Here is a 24,300-nt window from a genome sequence, read left to right on the forward strand (position 1 = left end):
GCTAAATAGGGCAAAACTAACAATTTTCTTGAAGCTTCTTGCTAACTCTAAAAAATAAAATGCGTTTTGTGTCTGCATTGTATGTAAATAAACCTACAAGTATTCAGACGCACATAGGCGAATCCAGAAAGGCGGCCTTGGACGCTGCGGGGGGAGGACATAGGTACCCCCGAAAAGTTTCTCCGAATTCCCAAAACTCCTCGGGTTGTGAATTGTGATTTCTTATGCACTGCTCTGCAGTTTAAAACCAATTATCCCCATAAAGCAGGGCTGCGGAGTCGATGGATTTTCGGCGACTCCGACTCCGACTCCGACTCCGGCTTTCAAAAACCAGCTCCGACTCCGACTCCGACTCCGGGCAGAATTGTCGACTCCGACCGACTCCAACTCCCGACTCCGACTCTGCAGACCTAGCAGGGCTGCGGAGTCGACAGATTTTCGGTGACTCCGGTCTCCGACTCCGACTCCGGCTCGGGTTTCTAAAATCGACTCCGACTCCGACTCCGACTCCGGTCACAACTGTCGACTCCGACCGACTCCGACTCCGACTCCGACTCCGACTCCGCAGCCATGCCATAAAGGTTGTTTGATTTTCTTTCTATCCCCGAAAAACGACAAATTTTCATCGATTTCGCGCGCCGCGAGGGTCCCCAAAATGACCCGCCCCCTTGGATCCGGCAGTGCCGTCGCAAAAACACAAAAAGGAAAAAATGGAAAAGTAATCTTTGTTTCCTCAGCGTGACCGAAAAAAAATCTCGTGCGTGACCGAAAAAAAAACAAGGTAATTTAGTTTGAGAAAAGTGTCACCTTCCAAAACATTGTCCCAAATTTGCCCTTGATGAACATTTATTTTGTGGAATGGTGCTTCATCTGTACTCGGGTGCCGATGTATTTACGTGTTCGTCCTTTCATAGGCACCTGGCGTTGTCATGGCAACTGATGACCGCTGTAGGCTCCGCTCACTGCGGTGGCCGCAGACAGCCGAGGGGTGACCACTGATGTTTACCGATGCGGACAGAACACTAGCCGCAACGCTGCTTTAAACATGATTCAGAGGCGTGTAGGTTCGCCATTCTTTTTCATCCGCGTGTCTCATGCATAAAAAGCAGGACTAAAGCCAGCAGCCCGCAGCCTATGCAAATGTGAAGCTTTTTCCACATTACGTGATGCCCCCGTATTCCGCACCGCCGGCTGAAGGTCACCTAGATCTGGAAAGAACGCTGCCGATAAAAATGGTACACCTTCTTTCTTAGAAATACATATGTGCTGGCGTAAAAAGTCAAACTCTCTTAGCCCTCGCCGGACCTATTGGTTTTCTACAGGGATGCGGAGCCGTGGAAATTTCAGACGGCTCCGGCTCCGGCTCCGGCTCCGGAGAAAAAAATCGGCTCCAGCTCCGGCTCCGGCTCCGGGTGAAATGTTATGGCGGCTCCGGCTCCGGCTCCGGCTCCGAGTAAAATGGTCCGGCTCCGGCGGCTCCGGCTCCGGCGGCTCCGGCTCCGACTCAGTACATCCCCTATGCAATCAATTAAATACGGGTGGAAGAAAAATTGGATTGGTTATACGCGTTACTCTTTGCCATGACCGGCTCACCGCGTCCCCGCGCAAACGCACCTCGGAGAGAACCGGCAGAACAAAGGGCTAGGAAGCGATGGCATTGGAAACGCAGTCGCCGCGAATCGGAGTTCAGTGAACCATCGTAAGCTGACACCCGTCTCGGCTGCATTGGGGGGTGAGGGGTGGGGGGTGTGTGGGATGAGACGGTGCTGGGAGTCGCAGTCCACTGCACTGGTTTGAAAACAATGGCCGTCACCTGATGACTGGTCCTCATGTTCTGGGGATGCAGTAGACGTGGGGGGGGGGGGGGAAGAGCAAACAGGAAGTTGTTTGCGTACTGTGGAATACTGGGGATATTCGGATTTTTTCATTCACTTGATGGCCCATGACGTAAGTACCATATATTTTACTGCCTTGTACTGTCAAACCGAACTAGGTCAATTATTTTTTTCCTCTTCAAAAAATAAAAAGGAGCCGGAGTCGCCCCCTTTTTTGGCGGCTCCGGCTCCGGCTCCGACTCCGGGCTATATTGTTTCACGGCTCCGGCTCCGGCTCCGGCTCCGGGCAAAATATGCCGGCTCCGGCGGCTCCGGCTCCGACTCCGGCTCCGGCTCCGCATCCCTGGTTTTCTACATACGCGCCGGCCGAGGGGGGGGATGGGCGGGTACGGACCCCGCCCCCTCGCCGTTTCGCCCCCGGTGGAGCTAGCGCGTCGCGGAAAAAACGAGCGTGTGCGCCGTTACGAGACGCAGAGATTGGTATCCGATTTTAACCCTCGCATGTGTGCGGCATTTGCCAGCTTCTAATGTGTAGGGGGGGGGGGGGTCGCCGGTTGGACCCCCCCTTGCCGTTTGGCCCCTGATCGAGCTAGAGCTTCGCAGAAAAAACGAGCGTGTTGCCCGTGACGAGAGGAAGCCGATGATACCCAATTTTAAGGTCCTAGATCATTGGTTGACCTTCCAGGTCAGGTCAATGACCCAAAGTCGGGAAAATCGGGACCTGTTAGAAAGTCGTAAAGTGTGGCTGCTAAGGAGTTTTTCGGAAACACAATATGAGAGCGTCAGCTTCATGTTGTTCACCACGCCGCGGCGCCGCCGGGCGATGAAATAGGCTGGACGCGACCTTCCAGAATCTGCCGCTGTTCAGCCAGTTGTCTCCGAGACAATAAGGCTAATGGCACATGTATCTCGAGGACGCTGAATGCTGATGGATCCCGAACCTCTGTATCCACTGACCTCTCCACCACCAAGGGGTAGAGTATTTACAGACCTATCTGTCCCCGGCGGCCGGTGCGATGTGTCGATAGGCCCATCCATCCCGAGGAAGGGGGGGGGGGGGGAGATTGGAATCATTGCTCTCGATGTGCGCCGTCAACAGCTGGTCTACCGTCGCGTCGTTTTGGGTAATTTCAGCCATCAGTGTAACTCAAATCAAACCATGATGCAAATATAAAATATATTGCATAATGCTATATCTTAAAATGTGGATGCTACACTTAACTTAACCCGCGCCCCACTGGGGTCTGCGTATAACACGCCCTACTGGGGGGGGGGGGCTCTTCATAGCCCCCCTCCTAACTCAGAAACTACTGGGCCGATCGTCAAAATTCAAACGACGTCTGATAGCCCCGGAAAAACTGTCGAACGAAACCTAATTTCATTTACCTCGAGGTCACCGATGACGTCACAGGTCAGGTCAAAGTAAAAATTATTAGCATTTTGGCTTCTTCACATTTTGGGCTCTGGCCACCGTCTTACACGCCAGATCAGGCTCATTTTTGGTTCACACACTCGTGAACAGATACTTTAGATACCCTGAGGGTACCAAACTTGTACTTTGACTTGCAGGTCAAAGTCAGGTCTTCACAGGTCACGGAAATATTAGGGGAAGGTGGGGTAAGACGGACCAGCTAAGGTTTGAGGCCGCATATCTTGCTACACTGCTCTCGTAATTCATATTATTTATAGTCTTCGGAATGCTCAATCCTTCCTCTGTTGATATGTGTAAAGACTAAATTTGAAATTAAAGACATCTAGGTGGTGGATGCTCTTAAAGAGGGACATGTCAAAAACTCAGAAAGAAAAAACGTGGGGTAAGACGGATCACCCAGCAGTGCCTGCTCGTTCATGTGTGTTACACTTCTGCTCTGTACTCTTGTAAGAAAAAGTAACCAGAATGGCAAAATAACAAAATGAGCCTTTATTCTTTACTCATGTGTGATGGAAGTGCAGCTAAAAGCTGGGAACATGTGTGTTGATTGTCGTTTGGCATAAATGCATGCTAACTGAGCACTTGCATGCATGGTGTTGCGACCGGTCACCGTTTGTGAGAAATCTGGCGGCTCTTTACGTTCGGGAGCCGGCCCGTCATTTAGTGGCCGCGTTTGCTCGCGTGTCTTTGACGAGTTTGGCGCACGAGACGCATCCAAATTGTCGACCACGCAGGCTCATTCTTGAATGAACCACTGGTGTCGAGGGCTGTCGTACGTATGCTTTCATTTTCTTATTGATGATTGTCTGAAATGTTTAATGAATGCATCCAAGTGATAGCTAGCGCAATTAGTATTGTCTGATATATTTTCTGTTAGCTGTGAGCGATGTTGAATTCAGCGGAAATGGCAACAAACCAACGTAGCGCCACTTTCGTCGCGCTTTCAATTTTGTACTTTGATTTACTGTACTACTGGGTGCAGGTTCTTTAGTTTTGCTGTTTACCGTCATTAGTTTATCATTGTCAAAGTAGACAACGTTTATACATATGTTTGGGGTGGTTCTAGGGCCGTCCAGCTGAGTGTGAGCCAGCTGAGCCGCGGACCTACGAGTGCGGACTGAGATTGAGCCAGCCGCTGCCACTGTTTTGTTCCACCGTCGTGCCCAAACATATCTGGTCAGTACAACTGTTAATTTAAGGATGCAAATTAGCCGACTGTTGATTGCGTGCTAACATCAATGAACTTGAACTGTTAAAGTAATGATTGTCAGACGTCAACCTTGACTTAATGTTGATTGAAGGTTTATTGCTGTGTTTATACGGAGTTAACAGCAATTCTTGACATAACTATGGATGCAGTACGTGATGTGCCCATACTGAGTGTAATTCCCATCTGTGATTGTTTGCAGAAAACCGTCCGTCTGTTTGTCTCTCCGACCGACTGTCTGTTGGTACATCACTGCCTGCTTGCTGCTCCTTGAATACCATTTGTTTCATGACTTTCCTTTTTTATTTTATTTTGGTTTATTTGACGTCAAGGCAGTAGGGACTCAGGACGCGTCTGAAGATATGGGCGAAGGGCGATTGTGGAAACAGTTTTCAGATATCTGGTCAGAAGTTTCAGACGTTGTGAAGAAGTTCTGATGTTTGATAGCTACCAGAAATGAAGGAAGTTTCAGATGTGCAAGTTTGCAAGTGGGTTCAAGTTGTCAGGTGTGCTGTGAAATGCCTCTGTAAGATCAAGATGTTTGTTGAGTAGTTGTGCACTGTTCACATATGGCAAGATGGATTTGTCTGAAGTGCGAAAGTTGAAAAATGTTCGGGCCAGACGACTAGGATCCCTCACCAATCTCAGGAGGCGTGCTCTTGTGATTGTGAATGCAAGGGGCAGTCGTACAGAGCTGACAAGCTTGTTGAAAGATCTTGATGCTGCTGCAGATAGCGTCACAGAAGCACATCATGCTTATTTTGAAGTACTTGTAAATGAAGAGCAAACTCAGACTGCTGAGAAAACCTACAATGAAGCCATCCAGTCCTATGACAACACTGTGGAAAGAATTGGTGAATATCTGGAAGAGAGAAAGGATCAGCCTCAATCAGTTGTTTCTGGGCCAAGCAAAAAGAGTGCAACTCAGCAGTCAGGAACCTCAGCTGCATCCATGGGGACCAGAGAGGCAGAAATCCAACTGAAGTTGAAACAGCTGAAGCTGGAGCAGCTAACTCAGCAGTTGTCACAAGAAAAGGAGGAAGAAGCACTCAAGCAGAAGCACAAACTGCAGGCTGTGCAAGATGAGGTAGAAGCAGCCAGGCTAGAAGCAACCCTACGTAAAGCGGCAGAGAGTGGTCTGGCCTGGGAAAGAAAAGATGACTTTGCTGATGAGAAGATCACAGGAAAGGAAGACAAGTTGGAGTTGAACGAACCGAAGGTGATGTGTGTGGGCGGGGATGAGAAGATGGCCCAGCCGGTCAGGGAAGCTCCTCAAGATCCAGGTGTGACTCATGATGTCGGCAGGAGTCTGCCTCGCCTATTAGGGCCGTCCAGCTGAGTGTGAGCCAGCTGCGTACCTTCTCGGGTGATCCAAGTGAGTGGCCGACATGGTTTGGTTTGTTTAAGGCCCTTGTGCATGACCAGATGTCGCTGAGTGCTGCAGAGAAGATGGTGTTTTTACAGTCTTCAGTGACCGGCCTTCCTCGGCAGCTGATCAGTGGTATGATGTGTGATCCGAGCCTGTATCCTGAAGCCCTGCAGATACTGGAAGAGCGGTTTGGTCGAGAGCAGGACATTGTTCGAGCGAAGTTGAACACCATTTTCAGGCACCCATCTCCCACCATCAGGACTCTGGAGCAGTTCTACGCTGATGTCAACTCAGCTGTCACTGTTCTGGACAGACTTGACTTCAAGGGAGACCTGTACAGTCAGGAGAATCTTCGGAGACTGGTCGACAAGCTCCCAAGTGAGTTGAAACGGGAATGGGCTAAACATGCTGTCAGCCTCGAAGCCAGAGCGAGTCTGCTGGAATTCAACGAGTGGCTGAAGCTGCAGGTAAGGATCTCCCTGCATTGTGTTTCAGCTCCAGACAGACCAGGACCCGTTCGCCCGACTCGTCGTGGAGGCTTTACACCTGAGCCGCGAGTTGCGTCGGCATTCGCTACAACTCAGAGTCCGAGGACCGACTGCGTTTGTTGTGGCTCGAGCCACAGTCTGTGGGATTGCGCCAGCTTCAAAGCGAAGAACGCAGACGAGCGTGCGCAGGTTGTCGCGAGCCAGCGCGCCTGCTTCAGCTGCTTGAGAGTGGGACACCGCAGCAGAGAATGTCGATCAGCAAGAACATGTGACATTCAAGGCTGCCGGCTGAGGCACCACAGACTCCTGCACGGGAGTAAGAGGCTGAGGCGGCTCGGGCAAGGACCAGATACTACAGCATCTACGGAACGGCCTGCTCAGTTAGAAGCAAGTCAGCACACTGTCGCCTCATTCATCAACGAAGACAGGGCGTCGCCAACGGTCCTACTGCAAGTGGTACCCGTCCGTATCCATGGAGCAAACGGCAAGAAAAGGGACACTCTGGCTCTGCTGGACCCAGGTGCACAAACATCACTCTGCTTCGCATCCGCACTGCAAGAGCTGAACATCACCGGACAACCGCAGTCACTCCGTCTGCGCAACGTGGAGTCTGATGGCGAAGAGAAGGCGTCACAGCGTGTCCAGCTGACAGTGAGTCCCCTGGCAGAGACGGAAGACCGCTCCCGGATGATCTGCGTCCCAGAAGCCTACTCTGTTACGAGAGTTAATGTGACGACGCCTACAGTCAGCGCCAGGAACAGACACGAGTGGAAGCACCTGCAGGATCTCAGCATTCCAGAATGCACAGCTGGAGAAGTAGAGCTCTTGTTGGGCGCCAACTGCTTGGAAGCAGTACTTCAGACGGAGGCCAGGGTAGGTCAACGTGGGCAGCCAACAGTCATCAGGACCGCCTTCGGATGGTCGCTGACCGGGAGTGTCTTCGGTTGTAAGCCAGACGGACCCAAAGAAGTGATGTTTCTCCAGAAAGCAGACCAAGAACTCACCGACACTCTCCAGGACTGGTGGAGTACAGAGGCCTTCGGGACCAAGCTCGCCGGAGATGGGCTCTCCCCAGAAGATGTGAAGACAATGAAGATCCTGGAGGAAACGACAAGGCGAGTGGGTGACAGCTACGAAGTCGGTCTGCCCTGGCGTGACGAGCAAGCGGAGATGCCAGACAACCACAAGATGGCTCTAAAGCGTCTCACGTCGTTGGAACACAGCCTGATGCGGAAGTCAGAGAAAGCCAAGCTGTATTCTGAGGTCATTGAAGGATACGTGGATCAGGGATACGCCCGAAAGGTCTCCTCAGAAGAGAAGCAGCTCAAGGAGAAGAAAAGATGGCTGCTTCCTCATCACGCTGTCACACGGCCGGACAAGCCGAAGCCTCGTGTGGTGTTTGATGCGGCTGCCGAACAGGACGGGATTTCTCTCAACACGGAACTCCTCAAAGGACCTGACTTGCTCCAGAACCTGTGTGCAGTTCTGCTACGTTTCAGGGAGGAGCAGTGCGCCCTTGTCGCTGACATCTATCAGATGTTTCACCAGATTAGAGTGCGTCCACAGGACCAGCCAGCACTCTCCTTTCTGTGGAGGAGTATCGACCTCAAGAAACCTCCCGACATGTACCAAATGTGTGTTGTGATATTCGGGGCCAAGTGTAGCCCTACCGTGGCCAATCACATCCTGCGCCGCGCTCTGACGGAGAACCCTGGGACCGGGGGGACCGAAGTTGATCGTGAGTCACTGGTAGCAAGCTTCTACATGGATGACTACCTTCGGTCGGAACCAAGTGTGGAAGCAGCAAGGGCTGCGCGCCGGGAAGTCACGACCCTCTTGCGCCAAGGAGGGTTCCGCCTAACCAAGTGGCGCAGCAATCTGCCAGGGCTGCTGGAAGACATTGAAGAAGACGACCGTGACGTCAGTCAGAAGACTCTCACGTTGGTAAAAGGTACACCGCAAAAGGCGCTGGGTTGTGTGTGGTCCCCCAGCGCGGACACTCTCAGTGTCCGTGTGAAAGAGGTTGATGTGGCCTCTACGAAGCGAGGGGTGTTGCAGAGAACAGCCATGCTCTTTGATCCGCTTGGGATCATCACTCCGTTTGTGCTGATCGCCAAGTGCCTCATACAGACGCTGTGGCAGAAGAAGCTGGCATGGGACGAAGACATGCCCGAAGAAGAGCTGGTGATATGGAAGAACTGGCTGGGAGAACTGTCCTATCTGGAAGATCTGGCTGTACCTCGATGCTTGAAGTCTGCTGTCACTGAAGAGGTTCACACGGTCGAACTGCATCTGTTCGCTGACGCTTCAGAGCGTGCCTTTGCCACCGCAGGGTACGTCAGGTTCACAGACGCCGCGGGTCACCACCACAGTGCCCTCATCATGTCGCGCTCGCGATTGGCTCCGCTCAAGCAGTTGTTCATTGTGCGTCTTGAGCTGCAGGCGGCGGTCTTGGCGGTGCGTTTGGCGGGCATCATCAGGAAGGAGATGTCGTATGCCTTCAGCCGAACTGTGTTCTGGACGGACAGTCAGGTGGTGCTCCAGTTCATCTCTAACGAAAGTCGCACGTTCCGTACCTTTGTCGCCAACAGGGTAGCGGAGATTAGAGAATCGTGTAAACCATCTGATTGGAAACATGTACCAGGAAAGCAGAACCCAGCGGACATAGCCTCTCGAGGGATGTCAGCCTCGATGCTGAAGGAGTGTGACCTCTGGTGATCGGGACCCGAATTCCTGACCCAAGACGAACAAGAGTGGCCGAAGACGCGGATCCCGGGTCTCCATCCAGAGCAACCTGAACTCAGGAGGACCTCTGTGAAGACGATAGTCGCCTTCGTCGGTGATTCGCAGTCCAGGCTCGTGGATCCTTCGGCCTACTCGTCGTGGAGCAAGTACCGGCGAGTAGTGGCCTTGTCTCTGCGGTTCGTCAGCAATCTCAGATCAGCGATAACAAAGAAGCCCAAGCAGAGCGGAGTGCTGAACGTCGACGAGCTGAAGAGAGCAGAACTCCTGATCTTTCGGGAAGACCAGGCAAAGATGGCGCTCGACTCGCCAACTGACCTGTCTCTCTTTCGTGACGACCAGGGCCTCATCAGGGCGAAGGGTCGCCTTGGTAGTGCACCACTGGCTGAGATCTCCCGAGAGCCGATCGTGTTGCATCCCTCCAGTGATGTTACGCGACTGATCGTCTCAGATCTTCACGTGAGATCCATGCACGCGGGAATGAGCCACACTCTGAACCAGTTTCGGTACAGGTTCTGGACTCCGAAGGCGAGATCAACAGTGAAGAGGATTCTACGGAGCTGTGCTGTGTGCCGCAACAGGCGAGCTCAGCCAGTGTGTCCTGAGATGGCGGCTCTCCCAAGGGTCAGAGTTGAAATGGATAGACCCTTCGCAAACTGCGGTCTGGACTTCCTTGGACCTTTGACAGTCCGAAAGTTCCGGAAAACGGAAAAAACGGTATGTCCTGCTCGTCACATGCCTCGCTACGCGGGCGATACATCTTGAAGTCGCCCATGGATTGGACACCGATTCCTTTCTACTTGCTCTGCGCAGGTTCATCGGACGGCGAGGGAGGCCGAGGTGTATCTGCTCTGACAATGGCACCAACCTGGTGGGCGGAGAGCGAGAGCTGCGAGAGGCGTTAGCTGAATGGAATCAGCGGAAGATCGACGAGTCTCTCAGCCAGATGGACATCGTGTGGAAGTTTAATCCACCGACGGCGAGTCATATGGGTGGTGCCTGGGAAAGGCTCGTCGCCTCGGTGAAGAGGGCCCTCCGTGCCGTGTTGGGAAATCAGACGGTGTCCGACGATGTCCTGCACACGACTGTCGTCGAGGTGGAGTATGTCATAAATTCACGCCCGCTCACCTACGTCTCAGGAGCCAACAGCGATCCGGAGTCGATCACTCCAAACCACTTCCTTCTTGCTGGAGAGACGGCGAGCGCGTCAGGACTTCCTCCGGGCGTCTTCGAGGACGGCGACACGACCCGCAAACGTTGGCGGCATGTGCAGATGCTCACGAATCAAGTGTGGAGAAGGTGGTTGCGGGAGTATCTGCCGACTCTCATCTCGCGCAAGAAATGGAACAAGGAGAGACCAAATCTCGCCGTGGATGATGTCGTCCTGGTGATGACGGAGGACACGCCTAGAGGCTTCTGGCCTCTTGGTGTGGTACAGGAGACCTACCCAAGCGCTGATGGGACCGTGCGTTCGGTCCTCGTCCGTACACCGACTGGGGTGTACAAGAGACCCAGCCACAAGCTTTGTGTGCTAGAGAGGTCTAGTTCCCAGTAAAGCTGCCGATGAGTCATCGTTTTGCACTGATGAGCACTGCATTTTGTGTCATGATACCCACACGTATTTATTTTATTTGTTTTGTTTTGTTTTGTTTTGTTTTGTTTTGTTTTGTTTTGTTTTGTTTTGTTTTGTTTTGTTTTGTTACCCCTTCCCATTGTCATTGAATCCTTAGCCGTATTTATAACCATTTCCGACCCTCCTCGTGCCTGTGATCCTGGAAAGCAGCAGCGATCGCGGGCCTGGACTGGACGTCGGACTACTGGGCTGCTGTCTCCGACTGGCGAGGCGGCGTCTCGGACATGGATCGTCTTCTTCGCCGAGCTGGAGCCGGCGACTCATCGCTGGACTACGGCGTGCCGTCCTGGTGTGCACGACGGCACACACGGACCTACGAGGATGGTGTACTTCGTGCGCGCTGCTGCCCGAGCGGTCGTGTCGGCTGGCGGCGCGCAGCATCTTCGGCTCGGCTACTACCGTGCGATGTGACTGTGCGTGGTGCGCGGAGAAATGACCATGCCGCCCGGGGGCGGCGCCTTCGGCCTCAGACTGCCTCGTGCGGTGGTGATGCGTTACCGTGACCGGCATCGGTGAACGGCGTTAGTGCGTGACTTCGGACTGCGCGCACAGTGCGTTTTGTGCTTACCTGGCGGCCATGCAGTCGCGTGTGCAAGAGCGGACAATTGCTGTTTGCAATGCTGTGAGAAGAATTTGTCTTTCGTTACCTTGCTGTGAGAGCATTTGGTATTGCATATTCGGTCGCTCAATGTGTGAGTTTTCGGTTCGTCCGAAAACTAGGGGGGAGGATGTTGCGACCGGTCACCGTTTGTGAGAAATCTGGCGGCTCTTTACGTTCGGGAGCCGGCCCGTCATTTAGTGGCCGCGTTTGCTCGCGTGTCTTTGACGAGTTTGGCGCACGAGACGCATCCAAATTGTCGACCACGCAGGCTCATTCTTGAATGAACCACTGGTGTCGAGGGCTGTCGTACGTATGCTTTCATTTTCTTATTGATGATTGTCTGAAATGTTTAATGAATGCATCCAAGTGATAGCTAGCGCAATTAGTATTGTCTGATATATTTTCTGTTAGCTGTGAGCGATGTTGAATTCAGCGGAAATGGCAACAAACCAACGTAGCGCCACTTTCGTCGCGCTTTCAATTTTGTACTTTGATTTACTGTACTACTGGGTGCAGGTTCTTTAGTTTTGCTGTTTACCGTCATTAGTTTATCATTGTCAAAGTAGACAACGTTTATACATATGTTTGGGGTGGTTCTAGGGCCGTCCAGCTGAGTGTGAGCCAGCTGAGCCGCGGACCTACGAGTGCGGACTGAGATTGAGCCAGCCGCTGCCACTGTTTTGTTCCACCGTCGTGCCCAAACATATCTGGTCAGTACAACTGTTAATTTAAGGATGCAAATTAGCCGACTGTTGATTGCGTGCTAACATCAATGAACTTGAACTGTTAAAGTAATGATTGTCAGACGTCAACCTTGACTTAATGTTGATTGAAGGTTTATTGCTGTGTTTATACGGAGTTAACAGCAATTCTTGACATAACTATGGATGCAGTACGTGATGTGCCCATACTGAGTGTAATTCCCATCTGTGATTGTTTGCAGAAAACCGTCCGTCTGTTTCTCTCCGACCGACTGTCTGTTGGTATATCACTGCCTGCTTGCTGCTCCTTGAATACCATTTGTTTCATGACTTTCCTTTTTTATTTTATTTTGGTTTATTTGACGTCAAGGCAGTAGGGACTCAGGACGCGTCTGAAGATATGGGCGAAGGGCGATTGTGGAAACACATGGCTCACATGCAACAAAGACTCCTTCCTGAAAAATTAGCTTACTTAAACTTGTGTCAATGTTTTGGAAAATAACTTTCCATATGCAGGGTACAATGGACCACCACAGGGTAAGATGGACCACAGTGGTCCGTCTTGCCCCAAATCTAAATTATGTCATTATCATGACGTATATGTCAAATAGCCCAACATTGCAAAACCTTGCCTTTCCTAAAGTGTGACTAAGTTTATAACTTTGTTCTTCACAGTTAAATGGAAAATAGAAACTAATCATGCAAGAAAGGCGCCGTAATTGAATCACCCATAGACCTCTTATATTAGATCAGTTTGACGAAAAACAACATTTTTCTCAATAACTCAAAAGCTATGCATCCTAGCAGCATGAGCTCAAGGTGGCCATTGTTACGAAGGAAAACAAACATAGTGAGTGCATAAAGCAGTAGATACCAGCAGCGGCTCAGCCGGGAGGGCTGGTGGTCCGTCTTGCCGCGCTGGGCCATCTTACCCCACCTTCCCCTATATCATGCGTCGGTCACGTGACACATGTTTTATGGTCCATTTAGGCCATAGATTTCGAATTTGATGTCGTTTGTGACATGTGAGGTCATTTTGAGTTGAATTTAGCTTAGGTCAGGTCACTTTCAGGTCAAAAAAGGTCAAAGTTAGAAGTTGAAATTTTTCAACAAAGAAAGGTGTCTATGGGATGCAGTTTGAGCTCAGGAACACGATGCTGCTATTTATATTGGTGTAGGATGTCAAAAACGTACTCAAAAATAATTTGAAAAATTTACAATTGTGATTTTTTGCAATTATGCGTATAACTTGGCCATTTTTGAAAATATTTTGCTAAAACTTGCTTGAGTAAGTCATAAGTATTCTATCAAATATTTTACGTTTTTTGCAAAGTCAAATAGTTTTTGAAAAATATAAAAATAAAAATTTTGAATTTTATTCTATAAAATTTTCAAAACCTTGAAAATCCGAGATAGCAGTTTGATAGCGCAGTCTATTGTGAGTCCTCTCATGCAAAGAAATTGGATCTAGCTTAAAAACGGAGCTCTTAGGAGCGATTGCCGTGGTTCAATGTTTTGCGTCGAAATCGGCCAAACATGACGTCACTCTGACGTCATTCCCAGCCGACCTATGGTAGTTACGAAGTTCATATTTTTACACAAGGTGTCAAATTGATGCAGCTGAAGATACTGAAAGTTTGGCGTCGATACGTTAAGTGGTTTCGAAGTTATTGCAGAAAAACGGGAGGGGGGCTATGAATAGCCCCCCCCCCCAGTGGGGCGCGGGTTAACAAGCACATGTGGTACTTTAACAATCTTACCTAGTCACAGAGCAGTACTGGCAGTGTGTGACGTCACTGAGCGGTACTGGCAGTGTGTGACGTCACAGAGCGGTACTGGCAGTGTGTGACGTCACAGAGCATTACTGGCTGTGTGTGACGTCACAGAGCGGTACTGGCAGTGTGTGACGTCACAGAGCGGTACTGGTAGTGTGTGACGTCAGTACTGACGTGGCAGCGCGCCCCCACTGGCAGTGTGTGACGTCAGTACTGACGTGGCACCGCACACCCACTGGCAGTGTGTGACGTCAGTACTGACGTGGCACCGCACACCCACTGGCAGTGTGTGACGTCAGTACTGACGTGGCACCGCGCCCCCACTGGCAGGGTGTGACGTCAGTACTGACGTGGCAGCGCGCCCCCACTGGCAGGGTGATGGGCTTCGTCAACAAGATCATCTGCCGCCTGGACTCGGAGGACAAGTACGGGCCGCTGATGACCGAGCTCGGCTGCCGACACGTCGCCTACGGCGCCAAACCACAGTACATCGACGTGAGTAGGCTGTACGAGTACATACCTAATAGAGATGTGCTGCTGCGCTCTGCTGCGGGATTACAGTAGCGACAAACGGCGTCCCTGTTCTGCCGACAGCTGATGGGAGAACAGTTCATAATGGTGATCCGCCCCAGCCTGGTGGCGGCGGACCAGTGGAGCGACGGCGCCGAGGCCGCCTGGCGCAGGCTGTTCCAGGTCAGTGGAGACAGTGGGCTACATCACAGACTGCTCCAGTTCAGTGTACTACATCACAGACTGTTCCAGGTCAGTGAGCTACATTACAGACTGCTCCAGTTCAGTGTACTACAGCACAGACTGTTCCAGGTCAGTGGACTACAGCACAGACTGTTCCAGGTCAGTGAGCTACATCACAGACTGTTCCAGGTCAGTGGACTACAGCACAGACTGTTCCAGGTCAGTGGACTACATCACAGACTGTTCCAGGTCAGTGGACTACATCACAGACTGCTCCAGGTCAGTGGGCTACATCACAGACTGTTCCAGGTCAGTGGACTACAGCACAGACTGTTCCAGGTCAGTGAGCTACATCACAGACTGTTCCAGGTCAGTGGACTACAGCACAGACTGTTCCAGGTCAGTGGACTACATCACAGACTGTTCCAGGTCAGTGGACTACAGCACAGACTGTTCCAGGTCAGTGAGCTACATCACAGACTGTTCCAGGTCAGTGGACTACAGCACAGACTGTTCAAGGTCAGTGGACTACATCACAGACTGTTCCAGGTCAGTGGACTACAGCACAGACTGTTCCAGGTCAGTGGACTACATCACAGACTGTTCCAGGTCAGTGGACTACATCACAGACTGTTCCAGGTCAGTGGACTACATCACAGACTGCTCCAGGTCAGTGGGCTACATCACAGACTGTTCCAGGTCAGTGAGCTACATTACAGGCTGCTCCAGTTCAGTGTACTACAGCACAGACTGTTCCAGGTCAGTGGACTACATCACAGACTGTTCCAGGTCAGTGAGCTACATCACAGACTGTTCCAGGTCAGTGGGCTACATCACAGACTGTTCCAGGTCAGTGAGCTACATCACAGACTGTTCCAGGTCAGTGGGCTACATCACAGACTGTTCCAGGTCAGTGAGCTACATTACAGGCTGCTCCAGGTCAGTGGACTACAGCACAGACTGTTCCAGGTCAGTGGACTACATCACAGACTGCTCCAGGTCAGTATGCTACATCACAGACTGTTCCAGGTCAGTGGGCTACATCACAGACTGTTCCAGGTCAGTGAGCTACATTACAGACTGCTTCAGGTCAGTGAGCTACATCACAGACTGTTCCAGGTCAGTGGGCTACATCACAGACTGTTCCAGGTCAGTGAGCTACATTACAGACTGTTCCAGGTCAGTGGGCTACATCACAGACTGTTCCAGGTCAGTGAGCTACATCACAGACTGTTCCAGGTCAGTGGGCTACATTACAGGCTGCTCCAGTTCAGTGTACTACAGCACAGACTGTTCCAGGTCAGTGGACTACAGCACAGACTGTTCCAGGTCAGTGAGCTACATCACAGACTGCTCCAGGTCAGTGGGCTACATCACAGACTGTTCCAGGTCAGTGAGCTACATCACAGACTGTTCCAGGTCAGTGAGCTACATTACAGGCTGCTCCAGTTCAGTGTACTACAGCACAGACTGTTCCAGGTCAGTGGACTACAGCACAGACTGTTCCAGGTCAGTGAGCTACATCACAGACTGTTCCAGGTCAGTGGACTACAGCACAGACTGTTCCAGGTCAGTGGACTACATCACAGACTGTTCCAGGTCAGTGGACTACAGCACAGACTGTTCCAGGTCAGTGAGCTACATCACAGACTGTTCCAGGTCAGTGGACTACAGCACAGACTGTTCCAGGTCAGTGGACTACATCACAGACTGTTCCAGGTCAGTGGACTACAGCACAGACTGTTCCAGGTCAGTGAGCTACATCACAGACTGTTCCAGGTCAGTGGACTACAGCACAGACTGTTCAAGGTCAGTGGACTACATCACAGACTGTTCCAGGTCAGTGGACTACAGCACAGACTGTTCCAGGTCAGTGGACTACATCACAGACTGTTCCAGGTCAGTGGACTACATCACAGACTGTTCCAGGTCAGTGGACTACATCACAGACTGCTCCAGGTCAGTGGGCTACATCACAGACTGTTCCAGGTCAGTGAGCTACATTACAGGCTGCTCCAGTTCAGTGTACTACAGCACAGACTGTTCCAGGTCAGTGGACTACATCACAGACTGTTCCAGGTCAGTGAGCTACATCACAGACTGTTCCAGGTCAGTGGGCTACATCACAGACTGTTCCAGGTCAGTGAGCTACATCACAGACTGTTCCAGGTCAGTGGGCTACATCACAGACTGTTCCAGGTCAGTGAGCTACATTACAGGCTGCTCCAGGTCAGTGGACTACAGCACAGACTGTTCCAGGTCAGTGGACTACATCACAGACTGTTCCAGGTCAGTGGGCTACATCACAGACTGTTCCAGGTCAGTGAGCTACATTACAGACTGTTCCAGGTCAGTGGGCTACATCACAGACTGTTCCAGGTCAGTGAGCTACATCACAGACTGTTCCAGGTCAGTGGGCTACATCACAGACTGTTCCAGGTCAGTGAGCTACATTACAGACTGCTCCAGGTCAGTGAGCTACATCACAGACTGTTCCAGGTCAGTGGGCTACATCACAGACTGTTCCAGGTCAGTGAGCTACATCACAGACTGTTCCAGGTCAGTGGACTACATCACAGACTGTTCCAGGTCAGTGGAGACAGTGGACTATAGGGGGGATCCATATGATCGCAAGGCACCTCGCAGTTGCGATCAAACGTAAGTTGAATCGGAACAGATATTGGAGGGATCCATCACATCGTAGGCTAAGTAGATACGGAAGTTGTGTCGCAAATGGTGAAGATACGAACTAACTTTACGAATCTTCTCGGTCGATCGGAAGGCCGATCGTAGCGAAGCTTTACCTCTTTTTCAAGAGAAAAATATAAGAAATTTTCAAAATTTTCACAAAACCGAAATATATGTTAAACAAATATGGTTGATGAACACGTGTGCAAAATTTGAAGTCGATTTCTTCAAAAATGGCTGCGCTAGAGCGTTTTAAATTTACACGTTGAAAACGGTCACTTTCACGTCCTTTTTGTAATTATTTTTTTTTTTTCAAATTTGAAATTTAAAGTGTTTTGGGCAATTTTTCGCGTTAATTGCGAAAATCTGACCAAAACATGTATCGCACCAGCAATGATCCGATACGTCATCAGAGGCCGCGCCGCGGACAGGTGGGCGCGGCGATACCTAGGCCGCGTGGGGGTTACACTGGTGTTCGGGAAGGGCTATGTCAACGCGAGGCAGGCCGCGGGGGAGCCGGTTGCGGCGCCGGTCCGTATTTGTCGGCGCCTAACAGTGCAGCGGTGCGTTTATGGCGGAGGGAGGGGAAGCGGTGTAGTGTCGGCAAGGCCGCACACAGGAGAGGGCACACGGGCCTCCCCCCCATTCGAGTTGGGGCCCCTAATCTTTAGACCGCCGAAGACCATGTAAAATGAACTGAAATAATGATTGAAAAGACCGGGAAGGCCCATCTCGTTCCCCAGCAGGCCCATACGAGTCCATAAATGCCCAGTAGCGCAGCCAGGGGTATTGTGGTGAAATTTCAATGGCCCTCAAAAGACCTCAAAGGGCCCACAGATGGGGTCACCGGGTCCTCAGATGGTCTCAAAGGGCCCTCGGTTAGCGTCAAATGGCCCTCAGATGGCCGAATGAAGGGCCACAAGATGGTCTCAACTCTCAAAGGGCCCTCAGATGGGTTCAAAGGGCTCTCAGCCAACGTTAAACCTACCTCAGAAGACCTTAAAGGGCGTCAAAGGGCCCTAAACCTGCGTCAGAGGGCCCTGAGCTCGCGTCAAACGACCCTCCGAAGGCCATAACCCGCGCACCGACGGGGGGGGCGGATATCCGCCCCCCCCCCCCTGAGGTTTTTCGCGAATAGCGGGAAAACCGCGGCGCGTAGCGCCGCGAAATTTGGTATGACTATTCCCTTATTAATTTTACACATGGTGTGCAAGTTTGAACCTCCTACCTTTCAAGGTCAGGTCACCAGGTCACTTTGAATGACCCAACCTCAAGTCACTTTTTTGCAACTTTGTCACCGTGCCAGAGCTACAGTAGATGTCGGAGGCCTTTGAAAGTCGCAGGATGTTATTAGGTCATTAGTAGCTACAATTTGTATATCTCGGAATTTTGATATCGGTGACCTAAGGTCAGGTCAATTTCGCGACCTCCCCATTATAAGTCAATGGGGGAAAAATCAACTCCCTGTTTTTACCACTAAAACGGGTCGGAATGGCCCCATATACCATACATGACTTCATATACGATCAACCTTCACTACCTTGAGGTCTGTTTTGCTGTTGGGCAGCTGTGAGGTCATGTGACGTCATCAAAGGTCACCAAAGGTTTTTGGCCAATAACTCCGTACAGGAACAAGATACAGACGCGTGGATGGTCTCATTGTGTTCAGCTCGTCAAGACGCATCGAATGATATACATGATGACCTCGAGGTCACGTGACCTGAGGTCAACCTTTGACCTTGACCTTTCGAGGTCAACATATATATCATTCGATGCGGATTGACGAGAGGATCACGATGATGCCCTTAGTTTGTTCCTATCTTGACTAATTCGAAAGTAATTCGAGAAAAACTCTCTCCATATTTAGCGCCGCCATTTTGACTTTTTCAACCCCTGTGACGTCATCTTTGACCTGACCTGAAAATGACCTTAGTAAAAATTGTAGATCTTGACCGTGCGTATCCGATGCCGTTTACCGCTTGTCGCTATCTTGCTTCGTTCTCGAGATCTCAGGGGGGGGCGGTCATCCGCCCCCCCCCCCCCGTCGGTACTAAGTTGGCGCAGACCCCCGTCGGTGCGCGGGTTAAAGAGTCCTTAGCTTGTGTCAGAGGGCCCCCAGCTGGTGTCAGTGAGCCCTCCTCAGCTGGCGCCAAAAGTCCATCTGAAGGCCTCAAACGGTCGTCAGCTGGAGTACAACGGTCCTCAGATGCCGTCACGCGGCCCTCAAAAGCCTCAAGGAGCCTTTATAAGGTCTCAAAGGGCCCTCATTTGGCCTCAAAAGGCACTCCGCTAGCGTTAACCGGACTTCAGAAGGCCTTAAAGGGCCCTTATCTGGTGTCAGAGGGCCTCCAGCTAGTGTCAGAGGGCCCTCAGTTGGCGCAAAATGGCCATCAGAAGGCCTCAAACGGTCCGTAACTGGAGTCCAACCGCAACGGTCCTCAGCTGGCGTCAAGCGGCCCTAAAAAAACCTCAAAGGCCGCTTAGAAGGCAGCAAAGGGCCCTCATATGACCCCAAAGGGTCCTCTGCTGGCGTCAAACGGACCTCAGAAGGTCTCAAAGGGCGTCAAAGGGCCCTGAGCTCGTGTCAAATATAAAAGCGCCCTTAGCTGGTGTCAGGAGGCCCCCAGTTGGTGTCAGCGTGCCCTCAGCTGGTGTCAGAGAGCCCTCAGTTGGCATCTACTGGCCATCAGAAGGCCCCAAACGGTCCTCAGATGGCGTCCAACGGTCCTCAGCCGACGTTAAGAGGCCCTCAAAAAGGTCTCAAAGACCCCTCGGCTGCTGAAGAGGCCCTTAGCCTCAAAGGAAACTTAAGAGACGTTAAACGGCCCTAAAAAGGCTTGAAAGGGCCCTCTGCTGGTGGCAAAGGGCTCGCATATGACGTCAATAACAGCTTTGTCAAAAACGGACCTGAAAGACCTTGCCGGTCCCTGGTTATAAGGGACTCCTGTCTCTTGCAGTAACCCGAGTGGCCCACGTTTACTGAGGGGCCCCTGGTTATTGAAGGAGTCCCTGGTTACTGGAAGGGCCCCTGGTTACCAGAGGGTTCCCTGGTCACCTGATGGGTCCCTGATCAATTGAAACCTCCCGATCATCTGAGCGCCCCCTGATTGCCTTGGTCTTGGCGTTGGCGTACAGTTTAACCCGCGCCCTGGTGGGGTCTGTTTATAACGCGACCTGGTGGGGGGGGGGGGGCTATTTTTTGCCCCCCCTCGTATCTCCGAAACTACTGGACGGATCCGAAAAATTCAAACGGCGTTCGAAAGGCCTGTCAAATTTGTCGAGGGAAACCAAATTTTATTGACCTCGGGGTCACCGATGACGTCACAGGTCAGGTCAAAGATGAAATGTTTCACCGTTCACGGGTCTTCTAGGGAATGCGCTATAACACCGAGAAAAACGCATTTTGTCGGGAATCAGCGATAGGGCGTCAGTTGCCTAGTAGATATGTTGCTGTTAGAGGTCACTGGTCATACCAGGTCAGGTCACAGGTCAGGTCACCAAAGGTCACCAAGGGTCACCACATGAACCCAACTTTACTAAGGTTATGCGATGCATGTTTTATGGCCAGTTTTTCATTTCCAACTCAATGGTGTTGGTTATAAGACCATCAGGTACGGTTTAGGTCACTTTCTGGTGGAGGTCAGGTCAAGGTCAGGTCAAAAAGGTCAAATTTCAAAGTTGATATTTTTGCATAAAATGGGTATTGATTCGATGCAGCTCGTCACGGGGAGTCTAATGGTGGTCTTTGTTTTGCGCTACGAGGTCTAGAATTGCTGAAAATTGAGTTTGAAAATTTGACGTCATCAATTTTGAACAGTTTTTTCGCTATAACTTGGCCAAAAAAAGAGGTATCGATCTCAAATTTGGTATGTAGATAGAAGGCGGTAAGGACTATCACATATATTCCGGTTTTTTCGAAATTCAAAAAACTTTTTGGATTTTTTGGCTATTATATTAAAAAAAAAACTATTTTTTGATTTTTGGGGGTCAAAATCCAAAAATTTCAAAAATCAGAGATAGCAGTTTTGTAGCCCTGTTCATTCTACAGCTTTTATGTCTGTATCATTTTTCTGTATTTGCAAAGCTATAGGCCTGACAGCTCTTCCCGCGAAACCCTTTTTTGGGTCGAAAACGGCAGAACATGACGTCACTCTGACGTCATTTCCGGCCAACCTATCATAGCCTTTGGAAAAAATTTTGGTCACAATGTCTAAAATTGATGTCCGGGAGGGTACTGAAAGTTTGGTGACGATCGGCGGAGTGGTTCTGGATATATATCGAAAAGTCTGGAGGGGGGGCAAAAAATAGCCCCCCCCCCCCCACCAGGTCGCGGGTTAAAGTCGTCGGCACACTGCGGCCTCCTCTTTCTCAACAAGTCCCTCTATTTCTTCTGCAGCGAGGGCGATTTCGTCAAAATACTCCTCCATCGCGAAGCCTCGTGCGCAGACGCAGTCTTCGGGGCGCTCGCTGCGCCAACTCTTGACGCCAACTGACGGGCTCCAAATGGAACAGATGGACTCCGAAACGAACGTGGGAATGCCGACACATGGTCCCTCCAAATTTACAGAGGAGGAGATGTCCCTGACAGCCCATTTGCAATAGGGGTCACTTTTACACTATAGACGTATGGGGAATTCGATCTTATCGACATGGTACTACGAGGTCAGCTGATCTGCTTGGCATTTAAATCGTAGTAAAACTGGCATTTAAACGCTGCGAAACAACTTACGTACAACGTAGCTCCGATGGGCCGCTCTTTCTTTTTCATCCCTCCGATTTTCTTCCGATCAAGAGAAGTTTCGTACCGAGAGAAGTTGCGCAGCCACGTCCGATATAACTTGCGATAGCACGGATCCCCCCATATATCACAGACTGTTCCAGGTTAGTGGACTACAGCACAGGCTGTTTCAGGTCAGTGGACTATGTCACAGGCTGTTTCAGGTCAGTGGACTATCGGGCGGGCAGACTCTCGTTGACCGCCCCCGGGCGCCTATTTTGGACGAATAGTGTTCAAAACCCTCTCAAACATCGGTTCATAGGTAAACATGACACACTGAATCGGAAAAATGCACCTGTGACCCCTCTGTGTGCCCTAAGGTAATCTCAGGTCATGAACGGTCACCAGCATTTTTTGGCTATAACTTCTGATAAGGACGTGCTAGAGCGGTGAAAACACGTCAGATGGATTCAGCTCGACGATACGGATCGACTGATATGCAGCATGACCCTTTTCGGTCAGGTCATGACCCTTGACTTGAGGTCAAATTTTCAAAATGACCTTTTAAGGTCAACAAATAGCTCTTTCGACGCGTCTCGACGCGAGGAACACGATGCTGCCAACAGTAATGTCGTGGCACTCTTGTGTCAAAAGTTATTGCCGAAATACAGTTTTCGTGAAAACTGCTATTTTTCAAGTTTCTGCCCTCTGGAGGCTAAACTATTGACCTGAGGTCAAATCTGAGAATATTATCCAGAAAGGTCTGTAAAAGGGCTATCGAATGCGCTTTTCTGCGGCGCTGTAGCTTTATTGGTTTCGGAGTTAGCCGTTGGCAGTTTCCAAAATTGTTAAAATGGACTACCTACATTTGACCTTTGATGACCTCTGGCGACCTGACCTTTGACCTGACCCAGAAAATATCCAAAGTGCGTCCGTCATTATTTTTGACGCTCTTTCGAATGCCGCTTACTGCGTGTCGCTACGTGGCCCAGGAGCCGAGTAAGAGGGGGGTGTTCAGACCCCCCCCCCCCCGGCCCGGCGCGGGTTAAGGCAGATCATCAAATACGTAAACGGTCTGGCCGGTTACTGGACAGGTAACCGGCCAGAGAATCGACCAAGTAGCCGTCCAAATAACCAGTAACGTAACCGGCCAGCCACGCGATCCGGACGCATGTGAACGGAATCACGGACCCCCGTGAATCACTGTCAACGAAAATGTTCAAGTGCTGCTGGGGCCTGCTGGGGCCTTGAACTAAGAACACTGGTTTGGCAGCAACCAAACTGACGTCATTCGAGCGCTTCGTTAACGTGACCTGAGATGAAGTCGTTGGAGTGAGACCTGAGGTCACCAGAGTGACGCGCTGACCGCTGGCCGCTGACCGCTGACCGCTGACCGCTGACCGCTGACCGCTGACCGCTGGCCGCTGACCCCTCTCCGCTCGGCCCCCAGGTGATCAGCCACAGCATGAAGGTCGGCCTGCAGAACAGCCGGGCGGTCGGCCGGCAGAGCTCCTCCCGCCGGCGGGCGGCCCCTCTGAACGCCGCGGGGGTCACCCAGCCGGCCCTCTGAGTGCCGCGGGGGTCACCCAGCCGGCCCTCTGAGTGCCGCGGGGGCCACCCGGACCCCTCTCTGAGTGCCGCGGGGGTCACCCGGACCCCTCTCTGAGTGCCGGGGGGGGGTTACCCGGACGGCCCTCTGAGTGCCGGGGGGGGGGGGGTTACCCGGACGGCCGGCAGCGGCATCTCGCGCACCACCTGAGGGACACCAACCGCCGCCCCTGAGGGTCCGCCGACTGAGGGTCCGCCAGCTGAGGGTCCGCCACCTCCGTCCGCCGACTGAGCCAGCTGAGGGACAGCCACCTCCGTCCGCCGACTGAGGGTCCGCCAGCTGAGGGACAGCCACCTCCGTCCGCCGACTGAGGGTCCGCCGACTGAGGGACAGCCACCTCCGTCCGCCAGCTGAGGGACAGCCACCTCCGTCCGCCAGCTGAGGGACAGCCACCTCCGTCCGCCAGCTGAGGGTCCGCCAGCTGAGGGACAGTCACCTCCGTCCGCCAGCTGAGGGACAGCCACCTCCGTCCGCCGACTGAGGGTCCGCCAGCTGAGGGACAGCCACCTCCGTCCGCCGACTGAGGGTCCGCCAGCTGATGGACAGCCACCTCCGTCCGCCGACTGAGGGTCCGCCAGCTGAGGGACAGCCACCTCCGTCCGCCAGCTGAGGGACAGCCACCTCCGTCCGCCGACTGAGGGTCCGCCACCTCCGTCCGCCGACTGAGGGTCCGCCAGCTGAGGGACAGCCACCTCCGTCCGCCGACTGAGCCAGCTGAGGGACAGCCACCTCCGTCCGCCGACTGAGGGTCCGCCAGCTGAGGGTCCGCCACCTCCGTCCGCCGACTGAGCCGGCTGAGGGACAGCCACC

General features: G+C 52.0%; 1 protein-coding gene across 2 annotated transcripts in view; it reads left to right on the forward strand.

Annotated features, from left to right (window-relative positions):
* LOC122368609 overlaps positions 1-23,946 on the forward strand; it is a 62,019-nt gene extending 38,073 nt beyond the window's left edge. The window contains exons 1-5 of one of the 2 annotated variants that reach the window (XR_006254268.1): positions 4,080-4,443; positions 10,857-11,613; positions 11,908-12,017; positions 14,378-14,476; positions 23,332-23,946. Coding sequence is in view for 1 of the 2 variants with exons in the window: in XM_043342732.1 (XP_043198667.1) it covers positions 14,158-14,278; positions 14,378-14,476; positions 23,332-23,451 (340 nt within the window). In the remaining variant the exon portion in view is untranslated. Of the gene's footprint in view, positions 1-4,079; positions 4,444-10,856; positions 11,614-11,907; positions 12,018-14,157; positions 14,279-14,377; positions 14,477-23,331 lie in introns of those variants that run through there. The other variant, XM_043342732.1, reaches the window with a different exon arrangement.
* Positions 23,947-24,300: the final 354 nt, after the last annotated feature.

Source organism: Amphibalanus amphitrite, unplaced genomic scaffold, assembly GCF_019059575.1.
Source record: "Amphibalanus amphitrite isolate SeventyFive unplaced genomic scaffold, NRLGWU_Aamphi_draft 000961F_arrow, whole genome shotgun sequence".
Taxonomy (NCBI): Eukaryota; Metazoa; Arthropoda; class Thecostraca; order Balanomorpha; family Balanidae; genus Amphibalanus; species Amphibalanus amphitrite.